Below are 22,736 nucleotides of genomic sequence, written 5' to 3' on the forward strand. Positions count from 1 at the left end.
TCTCTCCTGCAAACGACAGCCAGCGACCCAAGTTTGAGAAAGACTGAACTAGAGGAACAGGGATCATCCAGGAGAGTGGCAGTGGAGCTGGCATGCGGCAGCAAAATCATTTTTGCAAAGATGCTTGCTTCATTATTATTATTTTTCTCTTTCTCTCCCTCCTTCCCCTTCCTTACTTCAGTGGCCTCCCGGACAGCAAAGGGGACCTGCTCCGCTTCATTCAGGAGGTGCACAGCCATTACCTCCACCAGCGGCCGCTCCACACCCCCATCGTCGTCCATTGCAGGTGAGTAAAGCCAGACTTGGAAAGCAGCTTCTCCCAGCAGGGAGTGCGGAGGACTCGGAGCCTCACAGTGTGTCAGACCAATAACCTGTCGAGCCCAAAGGTGACAGCTGTGGGCCCCTCTGCCACACTGGCTTAGTTGTCAGTGGCTGTGTGCTGTTGCCTGTGCCCTGGCACCTGATATTTGTAGCCGGAATGCCTCGAAAAGCAGTATCGAAAAGGATATTGTAGGGTTGGAAGAGGTTCAGAAAAGGGCGAGCAAAATGATCAAGGGGATAGAGGAACAATTGCAGCGCTTGGGACTTTCTAGAGCAGTGATGGGCAACCTTTTGAGCTTGGTGTGTCAAAATTTGCCAAAAAACCGAGCATAACTCGGGTGGTGTGTCACTTCGAGAAAAAACCATAATTTCACGATATTTATAGTTTAAATAACAAAAATGTATAATTGTAATATATAACTGTATTTAATAAACCAAAAACTAATTATTTAACCAAACCAAAAAACCCTTATTTATCACAAAGTGCCCAGAGTTGTTGAGCTTTTTGGGGGAGATCTGCTGACCAAAGTTTTGGAGGGTTTTTTGGGGGGTGCAAAAGTTGCTTTGCTTTTGGGGGGGTGCCCCAAAGCTGCTGCACTTTTTTGGGGGGGAAGAGAACAGAAATAAATGAAGAATAATACCTTCGCTAGAACTAACACTCAGCATCGACATACTCTGCCAAAGCGCCAAAAAACCCCAGCACAGAACGGGTTAAAAAATGAATGCTGTTACACCCATTCATAGTCTGCCAAAGCGCCAGAAAAAAACAGCACAGAAAGGGTTAAAAAACCAATCTCTGGCTACCAGCAGTAACAATAGAAAAGGATCCGGGTTTTAAAAGCGGAGACAAGCTGTAGCGGAACAAATGGGGGGGGGGACAACAACAACAGCGTGAATGGGCCGTTGGGGCGCGTGCCAGCAGTGAGGGCTCTGTGTGTCACTGTTCTAGAGGAAAGGCAAGTAAGAGGCAGCATGATAAGACGTTTGTAAAATTATGCTCTGCATGGAGAAAGTCAAGAGCTTCTCAAACTTGGGTCTGTAGCTGTTGTTGGACTACAACTCCCATCATCCATAGCTAGCAGGACCAGTGGTCAGGGATGATGGGAACTGTAGTCCAGAAACAGCTGGAGACCCAAATTTGGGGAACCCGGGGATAGAGGGAAGTTTTTCTCCCTTTCTTGTAACTTAAGAACTCATGGACATTCAGTGAAGCTGAATATTGGAAGATTCAGGACAGAGAAAATGAAGTCCTCCTTCAAACAGCACAGGCTTAAAATGTGGAACTCCCCCCCCCCCCCGCCACAGGAGGCAGCAATGGCCACCAACTTGGATGGCTTTAAAAGAGGATTAGACCAGCGTTTCTCAACCGCTGTTCCGCGGCACACTAGTGTGCCACGAGACGCTGGCTGGTGTGCCGCGACGTGCGGCAACGAGAAGAGCGATTTGCATTGTTACACAACACTGACCCGCCGGAAAGCAATATTTCTCCTCCTCTTTCCCAAAGCTCAGTGCAAACGAGCCTGGCGGCCGCCAATCCACAGCACTGACCCACCGGAAAGCAATATTTGGCAAGTGTTTCTTACAGTCATAATTATAATATAGGGTGGCACAGAGTTAAATTTTTTAACTTTTTTAATGGTGGTGTGCCTCGTGATTTTTTTCACGGAACAAGTGTGCCGTGGCCCAAAAAAGGTTGTGAAACACTGGATTAGACAAATTCATGGAGGAGGAGAGAGCTATCGATGGCTACTAGCCATGTTGACTCTGCTTTGCCGCCTATGCATCTGAATACCAGGTGCTGGAAGTTGCAGGAGGGAAGAGGGCTTGTGCTTGAATCCAGCTTGCAGGTTAGGTTCTTAAATATGAATTGTCCCAGCCTCCTCCTCCATGAACACATCTGAACCCCTTAAAAATGCTCTGCGGAGTTTTTGAAGGCAAATTCATTATGTGAAGGCCCATCATGGGTAGGAATCTTTGAACTGTAGAGTTGGAAGGGACCCCAAAGCCTACGCCCCCCCACCCCCCCACCATGTAGGAATCACAGCTAAGGAGGGAAGTTGCGAGTGCCCCCCTCCAGCAGAACCTTGTTCATCTTGTGCATCCCCCACAGCTCTGGCGTGGGCCGAACCGGCGCCTTCTGCCTCTTGTATGCCGCCATGCAGGAAGTGGAGGCCGGCAACAGCATCCCAGACTTGCCCCAGCTGGTGAAGAAGATCCGCCAGCAGAGGAAGCACATGCTGCAGGAGAAGGTACGGGGCTGGGGTGCGGGTGGAGCTGCCGTGGGTGACATGCATGAGCCTTGGGTCACCTAAAAGACCTTGGCTGGGTGCTAAGATCCTTGGGTGTGTACCTTGTCCTGGCCGCATCGACATTTGAGGCCCGGTTGCTTGGTTACACGAGAGGAAGCCTTTTCTGTGGCCATTCCCATATTGGCAATTCCCTCCCAAGAGAGGTCTGACTGGCTCCCTCCTTGTGATCTTTTCCCAGTAAGTTTAAGACGTCCCTATTTAGACAGACCTTCAAAAACAAGTGCAGACCACGTTGGCAACTGGCCTGCCATTGGTCTCTCATTGTGTTTTAAAGGGGGGTAAAGGGGACCCCTGAACATTAGGTCCAGTCGTGACCGACTCTGGGGTTGCGCGCTCATCTCGCATTATTGGCCGAGGGAGCCGGCGTATAGCTTCCAGGTCATGTGGTCAGCATGACAAAGCCATTTCTGGCGCACCAGAGCAGCACACGGAAACGCTGTTTACCTTCCCGCTGTAGCGGTTCCTATTTATCTACTTGCATTTTGACGTGCTTTCGAACTGCTAGGCTGACAGGAGCTGGGACCAAGCAACGGGAGCTCTCCCCGTCGCAGGGATTCGAACCGCTGATCTTCTGATCAGCAAGCCCTAGGCTCTGTGATTTAACCCACAGCGCCACTACTGTTTTTAACTAGTTTGCATTTTACAATGATGTTTCTCATGGAAATGAAGAATTGTGGCATTGGACCCCAAAGGGTCGTCCAGGCCAACCCCCTGCAATGAGGCTTTTCCGAATAATGCCATAAGCCGCCTTGAGAAAAAGGCATTTAGGTGAAATGTCTGGCCCTCAATCCTGGCTCCTCCTCCGCTTCCAGCTCCACCTCAAGTTCTGCTACGAGTCTCTCCTGAAACATGCCAAGCAAGTGCTGCAGAGACACGGGGTCATGGCGCCCTCCGCCAGCAAGCCTGCCAGCAGTGCTGCCCAGAAGGTAGGGTGCATCGGAGGGCAAGTGTGGGTGGAGTGTCCTTCCGCTAGCACAGAGACAAGAGTGGGGTGGCGGAATGTCATGAGAGCCCATTAAAAGAGGTGGTTTCTGGCCATGTGCAGAGCGCCTTTCCTTTGCTCCTATCCCCTCGCAGCCGTCTTTCCTGTATCTGGGATGACTCGGGCATAGTGCTCTCTTTCAGAAAAATCTCACGTCGGCTCGGTTGCACTTTGCTTAATCCTGGCAAGGGGGTGCAGCAGCCCTCCCCACTGTTTTGAAAGCCCATGTTTGGTCAATAGTTGGAACTTTTAAATGGTAGGAGAGAGGCTGTCTTACCGGATACATCCCGTGACACGAGAAATGTCACCTCTCTTTAGAAGACAGACTGGAAATCTTAAATGCAAGCAATTGCATTCACTTTTGTCACTTTATATTTTGCGCGTTTTTAATGTAGAGCACGAATGCAACTTGCGCGAGGGCTACGTGCGCAGAAGTTGGGCGTAAAGGCAAACTTGCACTGTCAGAATGATGCAAAGGCTGAGAGCTTAAAAACACTTTCTGCAGTGAGAAAACCATTCACAGAGATTCCAGGCTCTGGAGTCTCCTTTCAAGCTCCTCCAGAGCTCAGTAAACAAGACTGTCCCTCTCCCCATTTATTTCCTATCCAATGAGGCATTGGGCTGATTGATATACAATGCCTTTTTTAAAATGTGCTGCGGGAGAGGGATTTTGGGTTTGTTCTGTTCTTATTTTTATTATGCACTAGCTGGCCCTGCAGGCGTTGCTGTGCATTAGTCTGTGAAATGGAGGGTAATAGCCCCCCTTCAGATCCCCCCGAGCCTCAGAGTCCCCCTGCGTCGAGGCGAGATACTGTGGAGAGGGCAGGTTTCATCCCTGTGTCTCCCCCCACCTTGTTCTGACCCATTATGTATCCCTGCCCCCTATTCGGCCCCCCATCCCCCCCCAGGCAGGCCCCTACCTCCACTTGGCAATGTTGAGCCTTGTTGCTGGAAAAGGCCTGTTTTCAGTTGGTTTGGTCTTCAACACCTCTGCCAGATGGATGTATATGAGTGGTGGATCTCGTGGTGGAGGCGGGGTTTGTGGGTGTGGTGTAGATTTCACAGGAAGGGAGAGGGTGTACTGTGGAAGGAAATCCACTTGAGGGCGCTGTTTTACTTTGTTGAAAAAGAGGTTTGTACCTGCGGAGGTGTGAGATTTGAGAGATTTTTCTTCTAACAACGCTCGGGGAGTGGCCTGGATCGTTGTGTCAAAATTTCAGGACGATCGGTCAAGCGGTTACGGAGAAAAGTGGACCCCGCACTCACGATTTTTACATTTATATATATAGGTAGATTTGTGGGGTTTTTATTGTTATTTTTATATTGTGAACCGCCCTGAGATCTACAGGTGTAGGGCGGTGTACAAATTTAATAAATAATAATATTATTTATTGGTGATCTGCATGAAGCTGCTATCATGCAAGTAAAATCAGCGTTGTGATCCTACTGTATTTTAAGTCGCCATAACCTGCCCTAGGACCTCAGGGTGAAGGACAGGTGAATAATAATAATAATTTTATTAGTTGTACCCCCGCCCCTCGGACTAGGTTGCCCCAACCACTCTGGGCATCTCCCAGCAGATATAAAGACGTAATGATCGCGGCCCCCCCCCATCCCAGAGGGCCTTGTCAGAGGACGCTTGCTGCACCCTTTAAGCTGTTCTTCCTTTCCCTCTAGCCCCATATCCTCCAGGACCCTCAGGATCTGGTGATGGGTGCCGACATGCCCATCAGCTCCATCCAGGCCACCATCGCCAAGCTCAGCATCAGGCCTCCCTTGGGAGGGGCAGAGCCCTCATCCGCCAACGGGCAGCAGCTGGAGCCCCTGCCCTTGACTGTCCCAGCGCCCCCTGCTGGCCCCCCTCAGACCGCCTTTGCCGATCTCGGCTGCCCTGTTGCCAGCACAGAGCTGGCCCCCGCGCTCTCCCCGCCAGCCACCCCTGCACCAGCGGCGCCTGAGGCTGCTGGATGCTGCACGGCCGAGAACAGCAACCACCTGGAAGAGGAGAGTCAGGAAGAGAGTGAAGTCCTGCCAGCGCCTCCCGGGGCAGAGCCCTCTGCTGCTCCGGCTGCGGCCCCGTCCTCCTCTTCCTTGGAGCTGCTGGCCTCGCTGACCCCCGAGGCCTTCACGCTGGACAACAGCCTCAAGGGCAGGCACAAGGTGAGCAAGCAGAGCTTCCTTCAGCCCCAGAACGGGGAAGGCCTCCGCGGCACCCGCCCCAGCGACGACCCCCTCAGCATGCTGGACCCGCTGTGGACACTCAACAAGACATGAGGAGGGCATCACACCAACCCAAGACTTTGCTGCTGCTGCTGCTAATACCACCACTGATGCATTTTGAGGACTAGAAACTTGGGAGGGCGAGGGAGGAAAGGGGGCTGGTTCACACTCCGCAGCATGCAGCTTTTCCAGCTCAAGACTGGCCACAGCCAGGAAGCCTCTGCTGCGCCAGGAGCCATGCAGTGCCCATTCGCCTCGCATCCTTTTTCCCTCTCCCGCCACTACTTAGAAGACTGTTTCCCACCGGCTGTGTCTGAACGGCTGGAGGCGTGCAGGAAGATTTTTCTGAGCCGATTGTTCCTTTCTCCCACTTTGTGCCTGCCTCCAAGTGCCATGGGAAGGAAGGAATCTGTAAGTTGGCCTTTGGAGGGGCAGAAATAATGGAATGCAGTTTGGGCGGAGCGGGACGTGTGGTTTGATTTTCACTGCGGTCATAGGTGGTTACCCAGCTGGAGAAGCCCCCGAGGTAATTTTCCCAACCAGAGGAAGATTTTGAAACACAGCCCAAGGTAACCCTGGCTTGGGTGGACTATGGTAAAAGGGCTTCAAACCCCCCCCCCCCCGCTGCCACCCTTGGTGCTTCTAAGGCTTTGAGATGTGGCACTTCAGGGCTGCTCCTTAAACTGCCTCTGGCAAGACTCCCTTTTGCTCCTGTCTACCGACTTCTACTCTGAATGGGGTATCCAAGACCCAACCACAACCCCTTTGCGCTGGCGAGAGCTCATTTGGGACCAAGCAGCTACATTTGATCGGCTTGCATGAAAGGTGTGTGGAGAGTCTTTTTAGCTGCTAGGTGAAGGAGCAGGAGACGTGCTTTCTCAGCAACCTCCAAAGCTGCTCCCGTGTCTTGCCGGCTCCACCGTCACCTGTTTCTTGTTTGGCCAGGCCAGTTGCATCTTGTTGCCCTTACATTCCAGCTAGGGATCCCCATCTTGAAGTCCCTTTATGTGGTTAATTTGGCTCATCCGTGTGCCTGATGGTCTTTTACAAAGGTGCAAGTGTGGGGAGGAGCTGCCCAAAAGACAGGTGATGGCACCGAAGGAGGACTGTGGGTGTTAACTGAGCCAGCCACCTTGGGTCCTTGCAGCGGCGTGCTTCCTTAACAATGCTGCCCGACTGTGGCCATATGAAGGCAGATTAAATGAATGGGAATGCTTAAATGTCACATTTTCCCCCCATAGCGTTTGCTCTTTCCATCAGCTCCCTCAATTTAAAGGACTGTCTTCATGAGTAGCTGGAAGGCAGGAGGGTTAAAGTGGGAGAGGGGCCAGGTCTTGGTGGGTTTCTGGGTTGTTTTTCGCTTTGTACAAATGTAACATTGTCATGTTTCGACTTACTCTGTAATTTAGAACCAACTTTTTTCAGCTCTTTGCTACTAAAATAAATGAATGGGAGCGCTGCAGATAGATCCATTGTTAGATTTTTGTCAAAAGCAGCGGAGGGGGCTGCATTTTAGTTTGCAAGTATCCAAATATAGCACAATGAGTGTGTAACTTTTTGGCACTAAGTTAATTAATTTGCAGAAATGTTTTATGATTGAGAAGTTTGGGGGGGGGGTGAGCAGCTGCTGGGCCTTAAGTTACGTTAGCAGCATGCAATAGAAAGCAATGCCTTTTCTCTTTATCTATTTTGGTTTGTGGTTTTTTTTTTTTTCAACTAAATTGCCCACAAAAATTGTATGCAAGGTATACCACTTGCTTGATAAGGTTTGCATTAAAGTGAGCTACACAAAGAGAACCATTTGCTCAATAGATCCTGCCAATATCTTTAAAGTGCTTAGTCAGGGTCTTCATCTGAATGGTGCTCGGCTGCAGTGCAAGGGAGATTTGTGGGATGAGGATAGTCTGTTCTTCACAGGCGGGGCATAAGCAGCTCCCCCACCCACTCCGTTTTGCAAACAGCCTGCGTTCGGGGCAAACGACAATGATTTGAAAGAACAGAAAACAAGCTTCTACGTCCAGCAGTAGTCTTGATTGAGGTCAGCCCTTTGCAGCGGGTCTCAAAAGATTTCAAGTGTGAGCTACTGCAAAGGACAACACACCAGGAAGAGGCCTCGCTGCAGTCAGTTCTGGGCTTGCAGTATTTAAGATCCCCCCCAATGTTATGTTTTGGTTACGGGCTTGCTAATTTTGGGCAAAGATTACCTTTCCCCGCTACTCCGCAAAACACACAGGAGGCATTAAGTTAGTTCTGTTTAATGTGTCTGTCTCTATACACATTATAAAACACAATCTGGTACAAAAGCAGCTGCCGCTGTACAGTCCAAAGGGCACAGCAGAGCTAAGGCCACCTGAGGCATGGTGTGGACACGGACGACGATCCAAGAGGAAGCAGCGGGCGCAAGGGTGCCAGGGGGAGGGGGTGCTTTGAGGCCCCGGGTGGGCCTCCACTGGCCAGCATTGCAAAGTAGTCTCTTGCCCCTGCCAAGCTTGGGGCAGTTGGACAAACAGAATACAGCAGGTTAATTCCCCCCCCCAAAAGCTCCCTTGAGTAGCATACAGTGCACAGGGCTCCTACAGCAGGAGATGCTAAAGTAAAAACACCGTGAACTAGACAGTCAATTAATGGTATTACCGTTTCAAAAGCGTTGCTTGTTCCAGCAGCTCTTCCCCAATTTCTCTGTGTCTCTGCTACCTCTGTTCCTTCTCTTGCTCATTTGCTTTCTTTCCTCCCAGAGCTGCAGCCCAGCACACCCAAAAATAAAAGTTGCACACTCTGCTGTGGATTTAGGGGAGCGCGAACAGCTCGGTCGCACAGCCTTTGGGGGGGGGGTGCCACAACTATTATGTAGAATGGAAGGCAAGATGCGGCGAGGGAGTTCTGAATTTTGGCGCTGCTGCAAAGGGCACCACTGAAATTTGAGACTCCAAGGTCTGCCACTGGCCCTGAAGCTGCAGCCTTTGCTGCTCTGGCAAACCGGTCATCTATCTCCCTCTTGGAGTTGTGTAAAAAGCAGGGATATTCTGGCATACTGGGACACGAGAGAGGGGCGGAGTCCCCTCACCTCAGCGTTGGGCGCAGAAGCCAGGCCCCTGCCTGCCCCCCACTTTCTCTCCACAGAACAAAGCTAGCTCTAGCGAGAGCCGTTGCATAACAGCCTCCTGCAGCCTCTTCACTAGCCCAAACCAGGCTGACGATGCAGAGGCCTTCCGCTCCTGGGGAGACATGGGTTCGAGCTTCCCCACTCCCCTCACTCTTACATGCCAGAATAAATAACTATGTACAGCACATCAATAAATATGGCAGGTAGTACAGTATGCCTAACCTTTCCCCTAGCAGGCTGGATGAGGAGGAGGCCGTCACTATGGGATCAGTAGGACAGCTATCCCAGGGCTACTGCAACTGGAGAGACCTCACATGCGCTCAGTGCGCAAGCGCTCTTTCCCTCTAGGAAAACAGCTTCACAAAAATCCTACCCCGCCCCAGGGGTAGGAATCCCACCAACCACAGCAGCCAGCCCAGTTTTTTCTCCTTCAAAGTGTGGGACAGAAGCCGTGCCTGCCAGAGGAAGAAGGAAGGGTGGAGCTCAGGGAGGAGGAGGAGGAGGAGGGTGTGTGGAGCAACAGCACTGAAGCAGCTGTTCCTTGCTATCGCTGCACCTCAGGAGGCCACACACAAAACACATTCCATCCAACATGTGCAAAGTTAGCTCCTGCAGTGACAGACCTTTGAGGAAGGAGTTGGGCACTGCAGCCAGAGCAAAAGACTTATTGGGGATGCAACCCCATTCTCACCCCCCCTCCCTTTTACAGTCAAACAAGCAGGGACCTAGGGTTCTCCCTCAAGATTGCAAGTGGGAGGCAGGGCTTTGATGGAGGGTCTCTCCCTCAGCCCACAATCTCTCAGCGCTTGCTCACACCCAACCACAGCAGGGTATTCTACCTCCGCTGTCCTCCGGTGCTGGGTTCTTAGCTTATTGTGAGCATGGAGAAAACCACCCCCTACAGATGTCAGCCCCCTTCTCTTCCACCACGGTCAAACTGCAGACCGGGGAAAGAAAAAGGAATTGCGGGAAGATGGGGAGAGGCAGCGGCTCTCTCTTTCTCTCTCAGCTCCCCGAGAGACTGCCCTGATCCCTGCCCCTCCTAGTTAGAAAATCAGAGGGGTGAGGGGGGGGGGTCATTTCTGGCCTGTCCGCAAGATCCTGCTTCAGTCTCGCTTCTCCAGCACTGACGGGACGTAGACCAGGCTGAGTTCACTGCCAAAGTTACAGACGATGGCTGCATTTTCCAGGACCAGGATCTGCCGAGCAGGCTGCGATTCATTGCTCTTGCCCAGGTAGACTGTCTGCAGCAGGTCTCCGTAGCCGATGTCCCAGAAAGAAACGCAGCCCTGGCCTCCGGTCACCAGCAGGTTGTCAGAGATCACTCCCAGGCTGGCCCCACATCCCATATCCTGTGCAGAGAGCAAATGGGAAGAGGGTGAGAAGGGGAGGCGGAGCTGAACAGAGCCCGTCCTGAGATCCGTGGGCCTCATCTTTGCTATTGCAGGCACCAATCGCAGACAACTGTGGGCATCAGAGCGCTTGTCCCAGCCACCCTCAAGATACAATTTAAGAGCTTCCTGGATCAGGCCAGCGGCCCAGCTAGTCCAGCCTCTTGTTCTCACAGTGGTCAACCAGCTGACACTGTGAAACCAGCAAGGAGGACCCAAACACAAGAGCATTTCTCCCCTTCTGTGGTTTTCCAGCAACTGGCATTCAGAAGCATTGCTGCCTCTCAACTGTGGAGGCAGAGTACTGCCATCGACAACCCTCTCCACCATCTATGACTATGGCAGTTGGGTCTCTCCGAAAACCAGGAGCCAGACCAAAAAAACACACAACTAAAACAAAATTCAAAGGAAAAATACAGTAATAACGCTACAAAACAATAACATTCCAAAACAGTCAAGACTTTAAAACGGCAATTAAAATGTGTTTCATTCTAAATTGTAACACTCACTTTCTGTCACATCCATGACATACTCAGGCATGCCTGAAGATCAAAAGCCTGCCTAAAAAAGGCCTAAATTAATCTTCTAAGGAGACCAAGTTCCTGGGTATGTCTAGTGCAGAGTCCGCAACTGCAGGGCTGACCCTGAGAGAGCCCTAGCAGCCACTGCAGATAATCTGGCAAAGGGGCGCCTGTAAGCAGGTCTCACTGACAAACTTCAGTGAACAGGTACAAATATAAAGGGAGGGAACACACATGCCTTCCGTTCATCTGGATCTATTACTACCACATTTTCAGACTTTAAAGCACAGAAAAATGTCAAACAATGAACAACACTAAATACAGTGGTGCCTCGCTAGACGAAATTAATTCGTTCCATGGGTCTTTTCTTATAGAGAAAAATTCGTCTAGCGAATCCCATAGGAATGCACTGGATTTTTTCTGACTTTTTTTTTGCCCATAGGAACGCATTAATTGAATTTCAATGCATTCCAATGGGAAACCGCGATTCGCTAGACGAATTTTTCGTAAAACGCATTCGTCTAGCGAGGCAAGCTCTGCTCGAAAAATCCTTTCGTTAAGCAGAAATTTTGTTAAGCAGGGCATTCGTTAAGCGAGGCACCACTGTACATGAAAGGCTCGTGCAACCCCCTGACTAAAGGATGAGCACCACGGCAGGGTAAACCATAAGGTCTTCACCTGGGGCCTAAAGGCTGACAAGCATTCCACAGACAGGGGGCCACCACTGAAAAGGCCACTCTGCACCCCACTCAGGTGGGGCCCCTGATGAAGACCAGCAGGGTCTTGGATGCTTCATGCAGGGAGGGAGGGGGGGTCCTTGAGGTACTGTGGTCATGATCCACACAGGGCTTTAAAGGTCAAAACCAGCACTTGGAACTACTCCACAGCCAGTGTAGTCAGGCCAGAACTGGTGTAATATGTTCAGACCTTCTGGTCTCAGTTAATAGTCTGGCTGGTGAATCCCGTTGTAGTTGTAAGTTTTGGAACTGTCTTCAAAAGGCAGCCCCATGTGTTGCAGCAATCTAACCTGGATGGTAACCCAGCCTAGACAACTGGAGCTAAGTTATCCCTGCCCACACAGGGTTGCAGTTGAGCCATGGGCTGAAACTGATGGAATAATCTTGTGCAGCTGAGACCACCTGTGTTTCAAGGGACAGAAGCAGACCCAGAAGTGCCCCACGCTGCACACCTCATGCTATGGGGGAAGCCAGTCTAGGGACCCAACCACTTAGCTTCAATTTAATGGCTCTCATCCAGCCTATTATAGAACAATCACCACCACAGAGCTGTGGAGAAACAGAGAAGAAAGGGGATCAGGGGCTGCGCGCCACCAGCACATCGATTACTCAACACACTCCAAATCTCTGGGTGATCTAGGCCGTACAAAGTCTTTAAAAGGCCCTGTGCCTGGAATCTAGGTCAGAAACAAATTGGCAACAGGCGGAACCCCCATCACAGAGCCATTAAAACTCTCCCTAGACTCATGGAAGCTTCTGCGCCACCTTCAAAGGCAGCCCCATGTTCTGTGCATTACTGCAGTGTGGTTGGGAGGTTGCCAGGACAACAGGAGTGCTACTGGATCTCGCTGCCTCATCCAAGCGGCAAAACCTAATTGCCACCACTGTTCTTCCTGGCAGCCAGCAGAGGGGAAAAAAGCTTTGTCTGAGGAAGGACCCCAGCTGCACACCTGCTGAATGGAATAGTGCTTGATCCCAGAGCTTCGGTCCCAGATGCTGATGACGTCGTCCAGGCCGCTGCTGATGACGCAGGAGGTAGTGCAAGTCAGGGAGGTGACATCCCCGCGGTGGGCAAACATGTGGCTCACCCTGCTCCCCGTCAGCACATCCCAGAGGCAGATGGCCCCATCCTGGCCCCCGCTGGCTAGCACCATCGTCTGAAAGGCAACAAGGGCCATGTCACTAGGGTCCCCCAGGTCCTTCTTCCTCAGGCCTCCACCCGAAGGTGAACATCAGGCTGGAGAATTAAGGCTGAAAGCTTCTAACAAGCCAGCTGGATGAAGATAAGCCAAGGGAGAGGGGACCCAAGCAGTGCAGAAGGAAGTCCTGCCTCACAGAAGATGGGCAGAGGCGCACCCTTAAAGGCGTTTGTCCTCACACACCCTCCACCAAAGCTCCCCTCTCTGTTCCAAGCATGAGCAGGGACGGCTTGTCAAGTGGGGAATGCAATGGCATTGTGATGCCTAGTCTTACAGGTGGGGCAATGCAAACGGGAGATTGAAATATTTTACATCTTAGGGTGAAATCAAGGTCATCTGTACTGTGGCCTTATTGCTAAGAGGTACCTCCAGTTAAGTGTGTTCAACTGGAATCCAGGCAAAGCTGGACCTTCCATGAATTCATTTATTCTCAGAAGCCATTTTGGCTCTGGTGCCATATGAAAAAAATCATACTCCAGATGTCCAAACCAATGAACAGAACAGAGAGTGACCGTTCCTCGTGTGGTTTAAATCCCAAATTGTGCCCTTTCTTCTTTAACCTCAAAAGGGCACCTGTATTGGTGCTCAACAAATATGCAAATGTGTTTATAATTAAAATTTAATAGGAAGATAAAGACTGAGTGATCCTGCAAGGCCCAATCCAGACGTTTCTCAGGGAGGCTTTCAAAGCTGCAAGGCTATTTTCATTCTATAGAGATTGAAAAAGTGTAACTGGGCACTTCCAACCTCACTGTTCTTCATTGCTCACCCTCAAAAAAAATCCTAGTCCTCATGGTTTCGAAGGAAACACTGAAAGCATTCCATATCTTTAAGTGCCAGGCAAAAAACATTCCTCTTCTCCCAGGCCTTTGGTTAAGTAAACAATCTATTGCTTTTTAAACTGGGAGGGGGTTGTCTTTGTTACTAAGCTATGCATTTTTGTGTTTTTATATTGTAAACTGCTCAGTGGCCCTCAGATGAAGGCTGGTATAGAAATTTAATAAATAACAATAAATAAAAGTGGTGGGCTGGTTGGCCTTATGTCGCCTGTTCCCCCTGCCTTTCTCCACCTGTGCCCTCCTCCTCGCTCTTCTCTTGCAGCTGCAACCGTGTCCTGGGCCCTGTGAGTTCCCTCCTACCTGGTCAACGTAGACGGCTGTGATGGCTCCCGAGTGGCCCTGCAGCGTGAAGAGGCAGCAGGAATCTTCCAGGCGGTACACCTGAATGTGGAAGAAGTGGTGTCAGCAGCAGTGGAAGAGGGGCTTGTTGTGCAGGAGGGGTGTCTCTCTCACACACACACACATTTACTCTCCCCACTGCAAGTGGGCAACCCCTGGCCTGTGCAGATAGAGACCTGTAAGGGGAGCTCAAGGGGTAGAAGACGCATACAGGGGCTGACAGGCCACATGCCTGCCCTTCCTTTGGCCGAGCCTGGCAGCATGAACAGCCACAGAAGCTGTTGGACGTTGTGATCTCAAGTACTGCTGGTCTCTGGCCGGGCAAGACTGGTACATCCTTTCCCTCCTTGCTTGCTCCTGGGCACGTCCAGCTGCTGCCTTTTGCAGGGCTGGAGGAAAGGAGCGTGCGCCACCTGCCACCTCTCAAACACTCACAGTCAGGCAAGAAACGGAAAGCAGAAAGCATCAGCCACCGCGGCAGCCTCAGAAACAAAAGCAGTACAAGAAAAGGGTGCGACACACCTCAGCCTGCCCCTTGAAGGCTCCATCCCTGGCTGGCGCCACCAATAAGTTATGGAACGGCAGCCAGACCACAGGCAAGGCATGGGCAACGTGAAAGAGAAGCTGGAACGAAGCAGTTCTGCAGCCAACGCCACCCCATTACGCCACATTTGCCAGCCCCCCCGTTACTCACCCTTAGCGTATGATCCTGGCTCCCTGTGACCAGACGCCCTGCTGCAGCCTTCAGGGCTGTAATTGGCTTCTGGTGAGCGCAAGTCACCGTGTGGGTCAGCTGACACGTGATGACGTCATTGCTGCTGTACATAGGAGAGGATGGGAGGCTGCTCCTGCTGGGTGTTCCTGGGGGGGGGGGGGAAAGGTGGTTTGGTCAGGCCTCTTCCTCCTCAGGGGACAGGGGAAGGAAAGTCCTTCCTCATGCAGCACACAGATAAGCTATGGAACTAAAGGAAGCAGGGATGGCTGCCAACCCAGATGGCTTTGAAAGAGGATTTGACAAATTCTTGGAAGAGGAGAAGGCTATTAATGATGGCTCTGCTGTGTCTCTACAGGGGGAGGTTACACAGTCATCAAGCACATGGAAGTTGTAGGTGCCGGAGAATAGCCAGGACCTGCTGCTGGAGAGGGAATTACCTGCCAGCTCTTCCACTATTGGATCCTGGGCAGATCCAAAGGAAAGCAGAGCAGAGAGCAGCCTGAACCTGGAGGGGCAGTGACAAGAGCAGGCCAATAAACTTCTGCTTCCACCTGCGGGGTGGGGGGAGCGCAACACTCACCTCTGAGCTGGGAGTGATCCAAAGAGGTGTGCGTCCTCAAGGAATAGAAATCCAGGGAGCCATTCAGCCTAGCAGCAACAATCCTATCCCAAGGGGTACAGAAGGAAAGAGAAATGTGAGCACTCCCTATTTCCACAGGCCCAGCCATATTTGTCCTTGTGGCCTGAGGCAGGGGAGAGAAAACCATCTCCCTTGCCACTGTGGGCCTTCTGCAAAAGTTATTGGGAGGGGGCGCATGAGGAAGTGAGTGCACAGCTCTGGGACTGAGGATCTGCCCTGGAAGTCACACAAGGAAGGCAATCAAAGCTGCATGGACTGGCTGGCAAAGGGTGGGGAGAGGGGAAGAGTCTACACGAGACCCAAGGATCATCATGTGCCTTGTGGAAAGCCAAGGGAGGCCTGGAGACTGACCACAAGGAGCAGCTCCTCCTGGGTTAAGGCAAGCCGAACGCCTCACCCTCCTGAGACCCGAGGAATATTCCTGCAGTCAGGAGAGGCGAGAAGTTGCGATCACTTGGGAAAGGCAGGCATGGCATGGTGGAGCAGCAGGGGGTCAAGGCAGACACCTAAATATATATAGCTGGTCCATCACCTGGACATAACTAACCATCAGCTACTGTGAGGTGCTCTGGGGGTGGAGGAGTCGGGCTTCTTACCTGCCGTTCAGGAAGACAAGGGCGGTGATGCCTGACTGGCCATCTTCGTTACTGCAATGCAGAGTCCCCTCAATGGCATCCCACACCTGCAACACAGGAGGCCAGGAGAGAGGGGTGTTTTGGGATACAATTCCCACCAGTCCAGACAGCAAGCAAATAAAGAACTGGGGGAGGGGGGGAGATGAACTTGATGATCTTTCAGTTGCCTCTCATCCCCCTGCACCCATCAGAGTATGGAGAAACCGTGCAGGCTGGGTGCAGATAGATGCTCTTGGGGGAACCTCTCGGCATATGCTAGTAGTCTTTCTGAAGCCAGAAGACATTCTGCAGAACTAGGGGTATTTGGGGATGTAAGGAAAAGAGAGTGACAATTCCATGCCAGGTGAGAATAGGTGTTACATCAGTTGGCTTCTGGCTCACTGGCTTCCCATTTCCCCTTGCTCAAAACAGATTGGGCCATGCCACCTTCTGAGACAGAGATGGGAACCGGATCCAGTTGGCAGGCCAGATCTACAACTTAACCGCCGTGGGCCACAGGGACACGCACCTCTCAATCCACCTGATGTCAGTGTTCGAAATTAGTCAGGCATATTTTGTACCTGACTATTATTGGCCACTTGTGACCAAGCGAAGATGCCTTTCAGTTATCTAATTCTTAACCTAGCTCACGACTGATAAATAAGACTTTAGAGCTGTCTTGCCCCCAAACGGCTACTATGCATTCCATTTTGGCGACTGTGACCTTGGTTTAAGGAACCATTTGGAGCCTTGCTCATATAGCTGAGTTTCTAACACTGCTAGATAGCATGGAAGCAGTAAGAAATGGGGAGCCTTTAGACTGCACTCTCAATTCCTTCTTTTCCAGCTGTAACCGGTGGGCTTTAAGGTAAAAATTCTAAAAGCACTGAACTACACTTGCAACTGGAAAGGAAGGTGCCGGAACGCACTTAGGTTACAGTTCAAATTCATTTGGCATCTTGGGTTTACAAGTCCCACAGCCAACAGTAGGTGGCGGAGAGGTGGGAGGGCCAAATAAGGATCCCTGGTGGGCCTGATCAGGCCCAGGGGCCAAAGGCTCCCAAAGAGTGCAAGCTGTCATGGGCTTGGTGTGTGTGCGTGCACATGGCTTTGTGTGGAAGATACCTCCCTTGCTGTCCTTTGTGATCAAAACCTAAAGTTCTTTCTTTCTTTCTGGCCTTAGGGGGGGGGGGGAACTCTGCAGCTGAACAGCACAGCTATGGAAGGCTCTGCTTCCCCCAGGCTCAAAAGCCCAAGGCTGACAAGACCCAGCCTCCTTCCTTACCTCCAGCCTCCCGTTACTCCGGCCGGCCACAATGAGGTTCCCTTGCAGCTCCAGGCTCCAGATGGAGCTCTCAAAGTTGCCGCCCCAAGAGGGAAGAGGGAGCGTCTTCTCCAGACCAGCATAGGGCTCGTCCCCAAAGCTGCTCCTGAGGGTTGCGCAGTCCCCTTCTTCGCCCCCGCATCCTGGGGATCTGGACCCGCTGCCAGCCAGGGGGCTGAAGACCGCCTGTCCGTAGGGGGCAGAGAAACCCAAGAAGTTCACACAGTTGGAGGGGTTCTGCTCCTCGCAGACCTTCTCCACCAGACTGCTGAAGTCGTAGCCAGACTCCTGCCGGCCGCAAGTGGCACGGTGGCGGGGCTCTGGGGCAGATGCGGCCTTGGCTTGCTCAGAGAAGTTGGTGTCAATGAGGGAGGTGAGGTCGGGTTGGTCACTGAACAGGAGGGGCTGCGGGGGGCTCCGGGCCCTCTTGAAGGGGCGGCGGCAGCTGCCGTCAGAGGCGTCATCTAGCCCACCCTTGCTGTCGGGGCGGTTGGGGTCCCAGCAGTCCTGGTAATCGAAGATGCTGCTGTTCTCTCGACGCAGCCTGGAAGGCAGCCAAGAAGAGGAGGACATGGGGTGAGGGGAGCGGTCAAGCAGAGCACGGAGAGGGATATGGCCACCTTGGAATTAAGCAGACACCCAACCTTAGCCAATCCAGCAGCTCATTTCTTCTACAAGCAGCTAGACTGGTGACTGGGAGCGGCCGCCGAGACCACATAACACCGGTCCTGAAAGATCTACATTGGCTCCCAGTATGTTTCCGAGCACAGTTCAAAGTGTTGGTGCTGACCTTTAAAGCCCTAAACGGCCTCGGTCCTGAAGAAGCGTCTCCTCCACCATCATTCTACCTGGACACTGAGGTCCAGCACCGAGGGCCTTCTGGCGGTTCCCTCGCTACGAGAAGCCAAGTTACAGGGAACCAGGCAGAGGGCCTTCTCGGTAGTGGCACCCACCCTGTGGAATGCCCTCCCACCAGAGGTCAAAGAGAACAACAATTACCAGACCTTTAGAAGGCATCTCAAGGCAGCCCTGTTTAGGGAAGCTTTTAATGTTTGATGGATTTCTGTATTTTAATATTCTGTTGGAAGCCGCCCAAAGTGGCTGGGGGAACCCGGCCAGATGGGCGGGGTATAAATAATAAATTATTATTATTATATTATACAAGTTTGTGACCAGGTGTGCCAAAAAATAGAGATTATAAAGACTTTCTAGGTCAAAGCCAGGACTTTGAATTGGGCCTGGAAACCAATTGGTGCTCAGTGGAATCTGCCCAAGATTGTTGTTTTGTGCTCAGAGCATCTTGCCCCAACGAGCAACCTGGTTGCTGAGTTCTGCAGCAGCTGCAGTTTCCAAACCATCTTTCAAAGGCAGCCCCACATATAACGCGCTGCAGGAGTCTCTCCTAGAGACTACCGGAGAACAGACAACAGAAGTTTGGGGCGTAGCTCGACCACCCATTGAAGTTGATGCAACACACCTTACACCACAGAGCAACTTCAGCCAGAAGTAGAAATTTCCTTCAGAGACCACTGGCAATGTTTTCTCAAGGGAGGTCAGGCAGCCCTTCGTGCATTCGCATTTCTAGAGCATATTCTAGAGCATTCGCATTTCTAGAGCATATTCTAGAGCATTCGCATTTCTAGAGCATATTCTAGAGCATTCGCATTTCTAGAGCATAGACAGCACATTCGTCAGTAGATTATTGATATCTACCCTTTGTGAAACTGAGGCGGAGAGCAGGGAAACCCAGAGATTTAGACTGCATATGGATTTGAACCCAGGCCCGCAATAAGGACTGGAGCATGCTGGATCGCAGGGTGGATAAAAATTAATGATTTTTTAAAAAATCATTTTTTATTTAAATCGGATTTTTTTAAAATAAAATGCTTTTTGAGGAAAATATATTACCATCCAAAGGTTGTCCCATCATGAAATAAAGATTAGTTTTTTAATTATGTAGAATAAGGTTGCATATGTTTAATTTTTTTGGGTAAATAAATTCCATTAATCCATTCACAATGTCATGCTCTTCCAGAGGTTTTTGTAAGATTATTGGGCAGTTTCTCTGCCTACAAGATATTATCACAGATGCTTGGTTTACTTTTGCAGTTCTCAAAACTGAATTTGACTCAGCAGAGATCACATGCCTCTTCTTCACAGCAAAAATGTTATGACATGAACAGAGTTGAGAAAAAGACCTTAATCCTATTGTTCTACAAACCTATGAATACAGAAACAACCCCTTCAGTGCTAAGTTTCAAGAAGTTCAGTGAATAGAATAGAAACAATATTTTTCTGATTGTTTGGAGTGGACAGTATTTAAGTTTTTCATGTGTAGGCTGGGCTGACAGTCTAAGTTTCTTAAAATATATATATTTTGTTTTTGTTTAGCCAAATTAGTTAACAAACATGGATGTTTGTTTAAGCAAATAACATATGCTGTAATGTTATTGTTTCAGTTGAATAAATCTATTTAAATTGTTATTATTAAGGTAATGATTATTTTTCTCCTTCCTAAGTACAACAGTAAAGTTGTCCAAATATGAATGATTAACCTATTAAACTGGGGATAAAAACTAATATGAAAAGTTGTTATTCTAAAAATCTTCATCTACAGTGGTGCCTCGCTTAACGAATGCCCTGCTTAACGAAATTTCCGCTTAACGAAAGGAATTTTCGAGCGGAGCTTGCCTCGCTAGACGAATGCGTTTTACGAAAAATTCATCTAGCGAATCGCGGTTTACCATAGGAATGCATTGAAATTCAATTAATGCGTTCCTATGGGCAAAAAAAATTTCAAAAAAAGTTCAATGCATTCCTATGGGATTCGCTAGACGAATTTTTCGCTATAAGAAAAGACCCGTGGAACGAATTAATTTCGTCTAGCGAGGCACCACTGTACTTGCATATTAAAGTTATACCAGCAAGAATTAGTCTTTATGTAGAAAACTATGATTTAAATCAAGCCTTACTGACTAGTGATTTAAATCATGATTTAAATCAAATCCACCCTGCTGGATCGGCAACTCCAATTGCGACATGGCAAAAAAAAAAAAAAAGGCTACGAAGAGGAGGGGCATCTTCTATAGCCAGCAATCCGCAATCAAGCAAGGACTTGCACACATTTTCACGATGAGCCATTGAAGCTAGCAGCCCATCAGCCTGAACGGCCCATCAGGAGCAGGAAGCCTAACCTACCCTTGCTTTGGAATCACAGTGAGGCAGTCGCCCGTCTGAGCATCCCACACGCGGATCTGACCCACCAAGCAGCAGCTCACAAGCAGCATCCCGTCACTAGCCAGGCACTCAATGTCCTGAAAAAAATAATAAACAGGTCAAATGCTGAACAACTGATGCAATGCAGGAAGGATCACGCCCTGAGAACAACAGAACTCCAGTGTATGCCTCCTGACTTGCCTCCTTAAAAGTCTGGCTGCTGGATCAGACCAGAGTGAATCCATCCAGTTTGGCACCCTCTTTCCTATCCTTTCAACAGTGGCAAACCAGGGGTCTCCAAGAAGCGCACAGGGAAGGAAGGAAGGAAGGAAGGAAGGAAGGAAGGAAGGAAGGAAGGAAGGAAGGAAGGAAGGAAGGAAGGAAGGAAGGAAGGAAGGAAGGCAACAGCTCTCTCTCTCTCTCTCTGAAAGCTTATGGGCACTGACTGGCGAAGACTAGGGTTTTGGGGAAAGATTCCCAGTGGCCAGGCAACTGCCCCCCCATTAGTGTTTCTTGCCCCACAGCACCCACTTCTGTGCCCCCACCCAGCATCGACCTGTCCAAAAACACAGCCTTTAAAAATTCTGCAACAGCATTATGTTCAGATGTGCTTTCTCTATGTGGTTTCGCCTTCTGCTAGAGTCAGGATAGAGAATCTGGGGATGAGATGCATTCACTACATCAAGGCCCCTGTCTTGCTTCTTACCATCAGGTGGCCCCTGAGGACCAGAGGGATGATCTCCGTCTCCGGCGGAGAGTAGCCATAGTCATCGCAGGGCAAGTCTCCTCTTCTACGCCGGCTGTGGGAGAGCCCGTTCTGCCCATAGTTTTTGGGACACAAGATTTTGTACAGGCAAAAGAGCAGGAGGACCAACAGGATCCCAGACGCCAGTCCCAAAGCAGCGACCCTGAGGTGGTTCATGGGAAATGGAGAAGTCAGTCAGTCACAAACGCCTTTGGCTCCAATCCCATCATTTCAAGTACACCGAGAGCATCTGCAGGAGCATGGCTGGTTGTTCCCCAAGTTGGTGAGGCTCACTGGACAACAAGAAACCACGTCTATAGTGTCACTGGCGCAGTCCTGTGGAACTCCCTGCCACTAGAGATTCAGCAGGAGCCTTCTGTGCCAACTTCTAAGCACTTGCTTAAAGATTTTCTATTCTGCCATGCCTTTGCAGGCAATCAAGGATGCATCCTTCCACAAGGGGTAGTTGATGTCTGTTTTTAACTTTTTTTATTGCATGGTTTTATGATTTTATTGCTGCAAACTGCTATGACACAGCATAAAATATTTCTATAAATAAAGGAAAAGAATACAATAGATCCAAACAGGTGCCAATGGCCACAGCAGGGTCACCTAGCACTTGAGAGAGGACACAGGGCTATGGTATGTTATAATAATTTTAAGGTGCACACACATCTCGGGTAAATTGTGCAGGATAAAAGCAGGTCTTTCACCCCACTCACTAGTTTCTGTTCTGCAAGATACTGAGAAACCAGCCACTCTAAAGCAGGAGTGTGGCATGCCATGCCCAGCAAAGGCTTACAAAGACAGCGGGTGTCTTAATGCCCCCCCTCAGATCCCCACCCCTCACATTGGCAGCATCTTCCCCACCCACCCACCCACCCACTCACGATCAGCTCTCTTACTTGTACAGTGTGACGTCTTGGTGCCCTTGCACTTTGGGCACCCCTTCCACCACCTGCTCCGATTTCTCACTGCTCGGTGAGAAGAATGGGTAGTAGCGATTTGCCTCGTGAGGATGGCGGGCCTCCAGGGCCTCCTGCGGGTTCAGGTACAGCGTGACGGGGATCACTGGAAGGATGCTGATGTACCTGCAAGAGCAGTAAGAGAAGCGGTAATGACAGGAGGGACCGGCCAACATAGAAAAAGCAGGGACAAGAGGCAGAAAGGCCTTCTCGGGGGACACCATTCACTCAGTTCATGGCTTTTTCGCTGCCTGCATTTCTTAGCTTGATGCAATGTCCAGTACTGTGCGAATAAGACAGAAGGCAGCTTTCAGCTACAATTTTTTTAAGGACTGTAGATTATCCAAAACAAAACTGTGATATGGCACTGGGGGTGCCTCCATTAAGAAGAGTTCCTGGCCCAGCGAGGTTTGCCTGCCCATTTCCCTCTCTTCCTTCAGAAGGTGGCAGGACATGAGCCTTAACAGGATCTTTTCTTACTACAGTGGAACCTCGGTTTTCTAACGTAATCCATTCCGGAAGACTGTTTGACTTCCAAAGCGTTTCAAAACTGAGG

General features: G+C 50.4%; 2 protein-coding genes across 2 annotated transcripts in view; one reads left to right on the plus strand and one right to left on the minus strand.

Moving 5' to 3' along the window:
* The window catches only part of PTPN23 (protein tyrosine phosphatase non-receptor type 23), a 50,628-nt gene extending 43,334 nt beyond the window's left edge, over positions 1-7,294 (plus strand). Inside the window, exons 22-25 of the mRNA XM_035129804.2 lie at positions 182-286; positions 2,432-2,570; positions 3,443-3,556; positions 5,290-7,294. Coding sequence (XP_034985695.2) covers positions 182-286; positions 2,432-2,570; positions 3,443-3,556; positions 5,290-5,886 — 955 coding nt within the window. The 3' untranslated portion in view covers positions 5,887-7,294. The remainder of the gene's footprint in view (positions 1-181; positions 287-2,431; positions 2,571-3,442; positions 3,557-5,289) is intronic.
* A 71-nt stretch (positions 7,295-7,365) lies between these two features.
* The window catches only part of SCAP (SREBF chaperone), a 54,239-nt gene continuing 38,868 nt past the window's right edge, over positions 7,366-22,736 (minus strand). The window contains exons 14-23 of the mRNA XM_035130081.2: positions 22,121-22,306; positions 21,177-21,378; positions 20,453-20,568; positions 17,216-17,798; positions 15,913-15,998; positions 15,257-15,339; positions 14,656-14,822; positions 13,923-14,003; positions 12,535-12,741; positions 7,366-10,287 (exon numbers count right to left, since the gene is read on the minus strand). Coding sequence (XP_034985972.2) covers positions 10,042-10,287; positions 12,535-12,741; positions 13,923-14,003; positions 14,656-14,822; positions 15,257-15,339; positions 15,913-15,998; positions 17,216-17,798; positions 20,453-20,568; positions 21,177-21,378; positions 22,121-22,306 — 1,957 coding nt within the window. The 3' untranslated portion in view covers positions 7,366-10,041. The remainder of the gene's footprint in view (positions 10,288-12,534; positions 12,742-13,922; positions 14,004-14,655; positions 14,823-15,256; positions 15,340-15,912; positions 15,999-17,215; positions 17,799-20,452; positions 20,569-21,176; positions 21,379-22,120; positions 22,307-22,736) is intronic.

This window comes from Zootoca vivipara, chromosome 12 (genome assembly GCF_963506605.1).
Source record: "Zootoca vivipara chromosome 12, rZooViv1.1, whole genome shotgun sequence".
Classification (NCBI taxonomy): domain Eukaryota; kingdom Metazoa; phylum Chordata; class Lepidosauria; order Squamata; family Lacertidae; genus Zootoca; species Zootoca vivipara.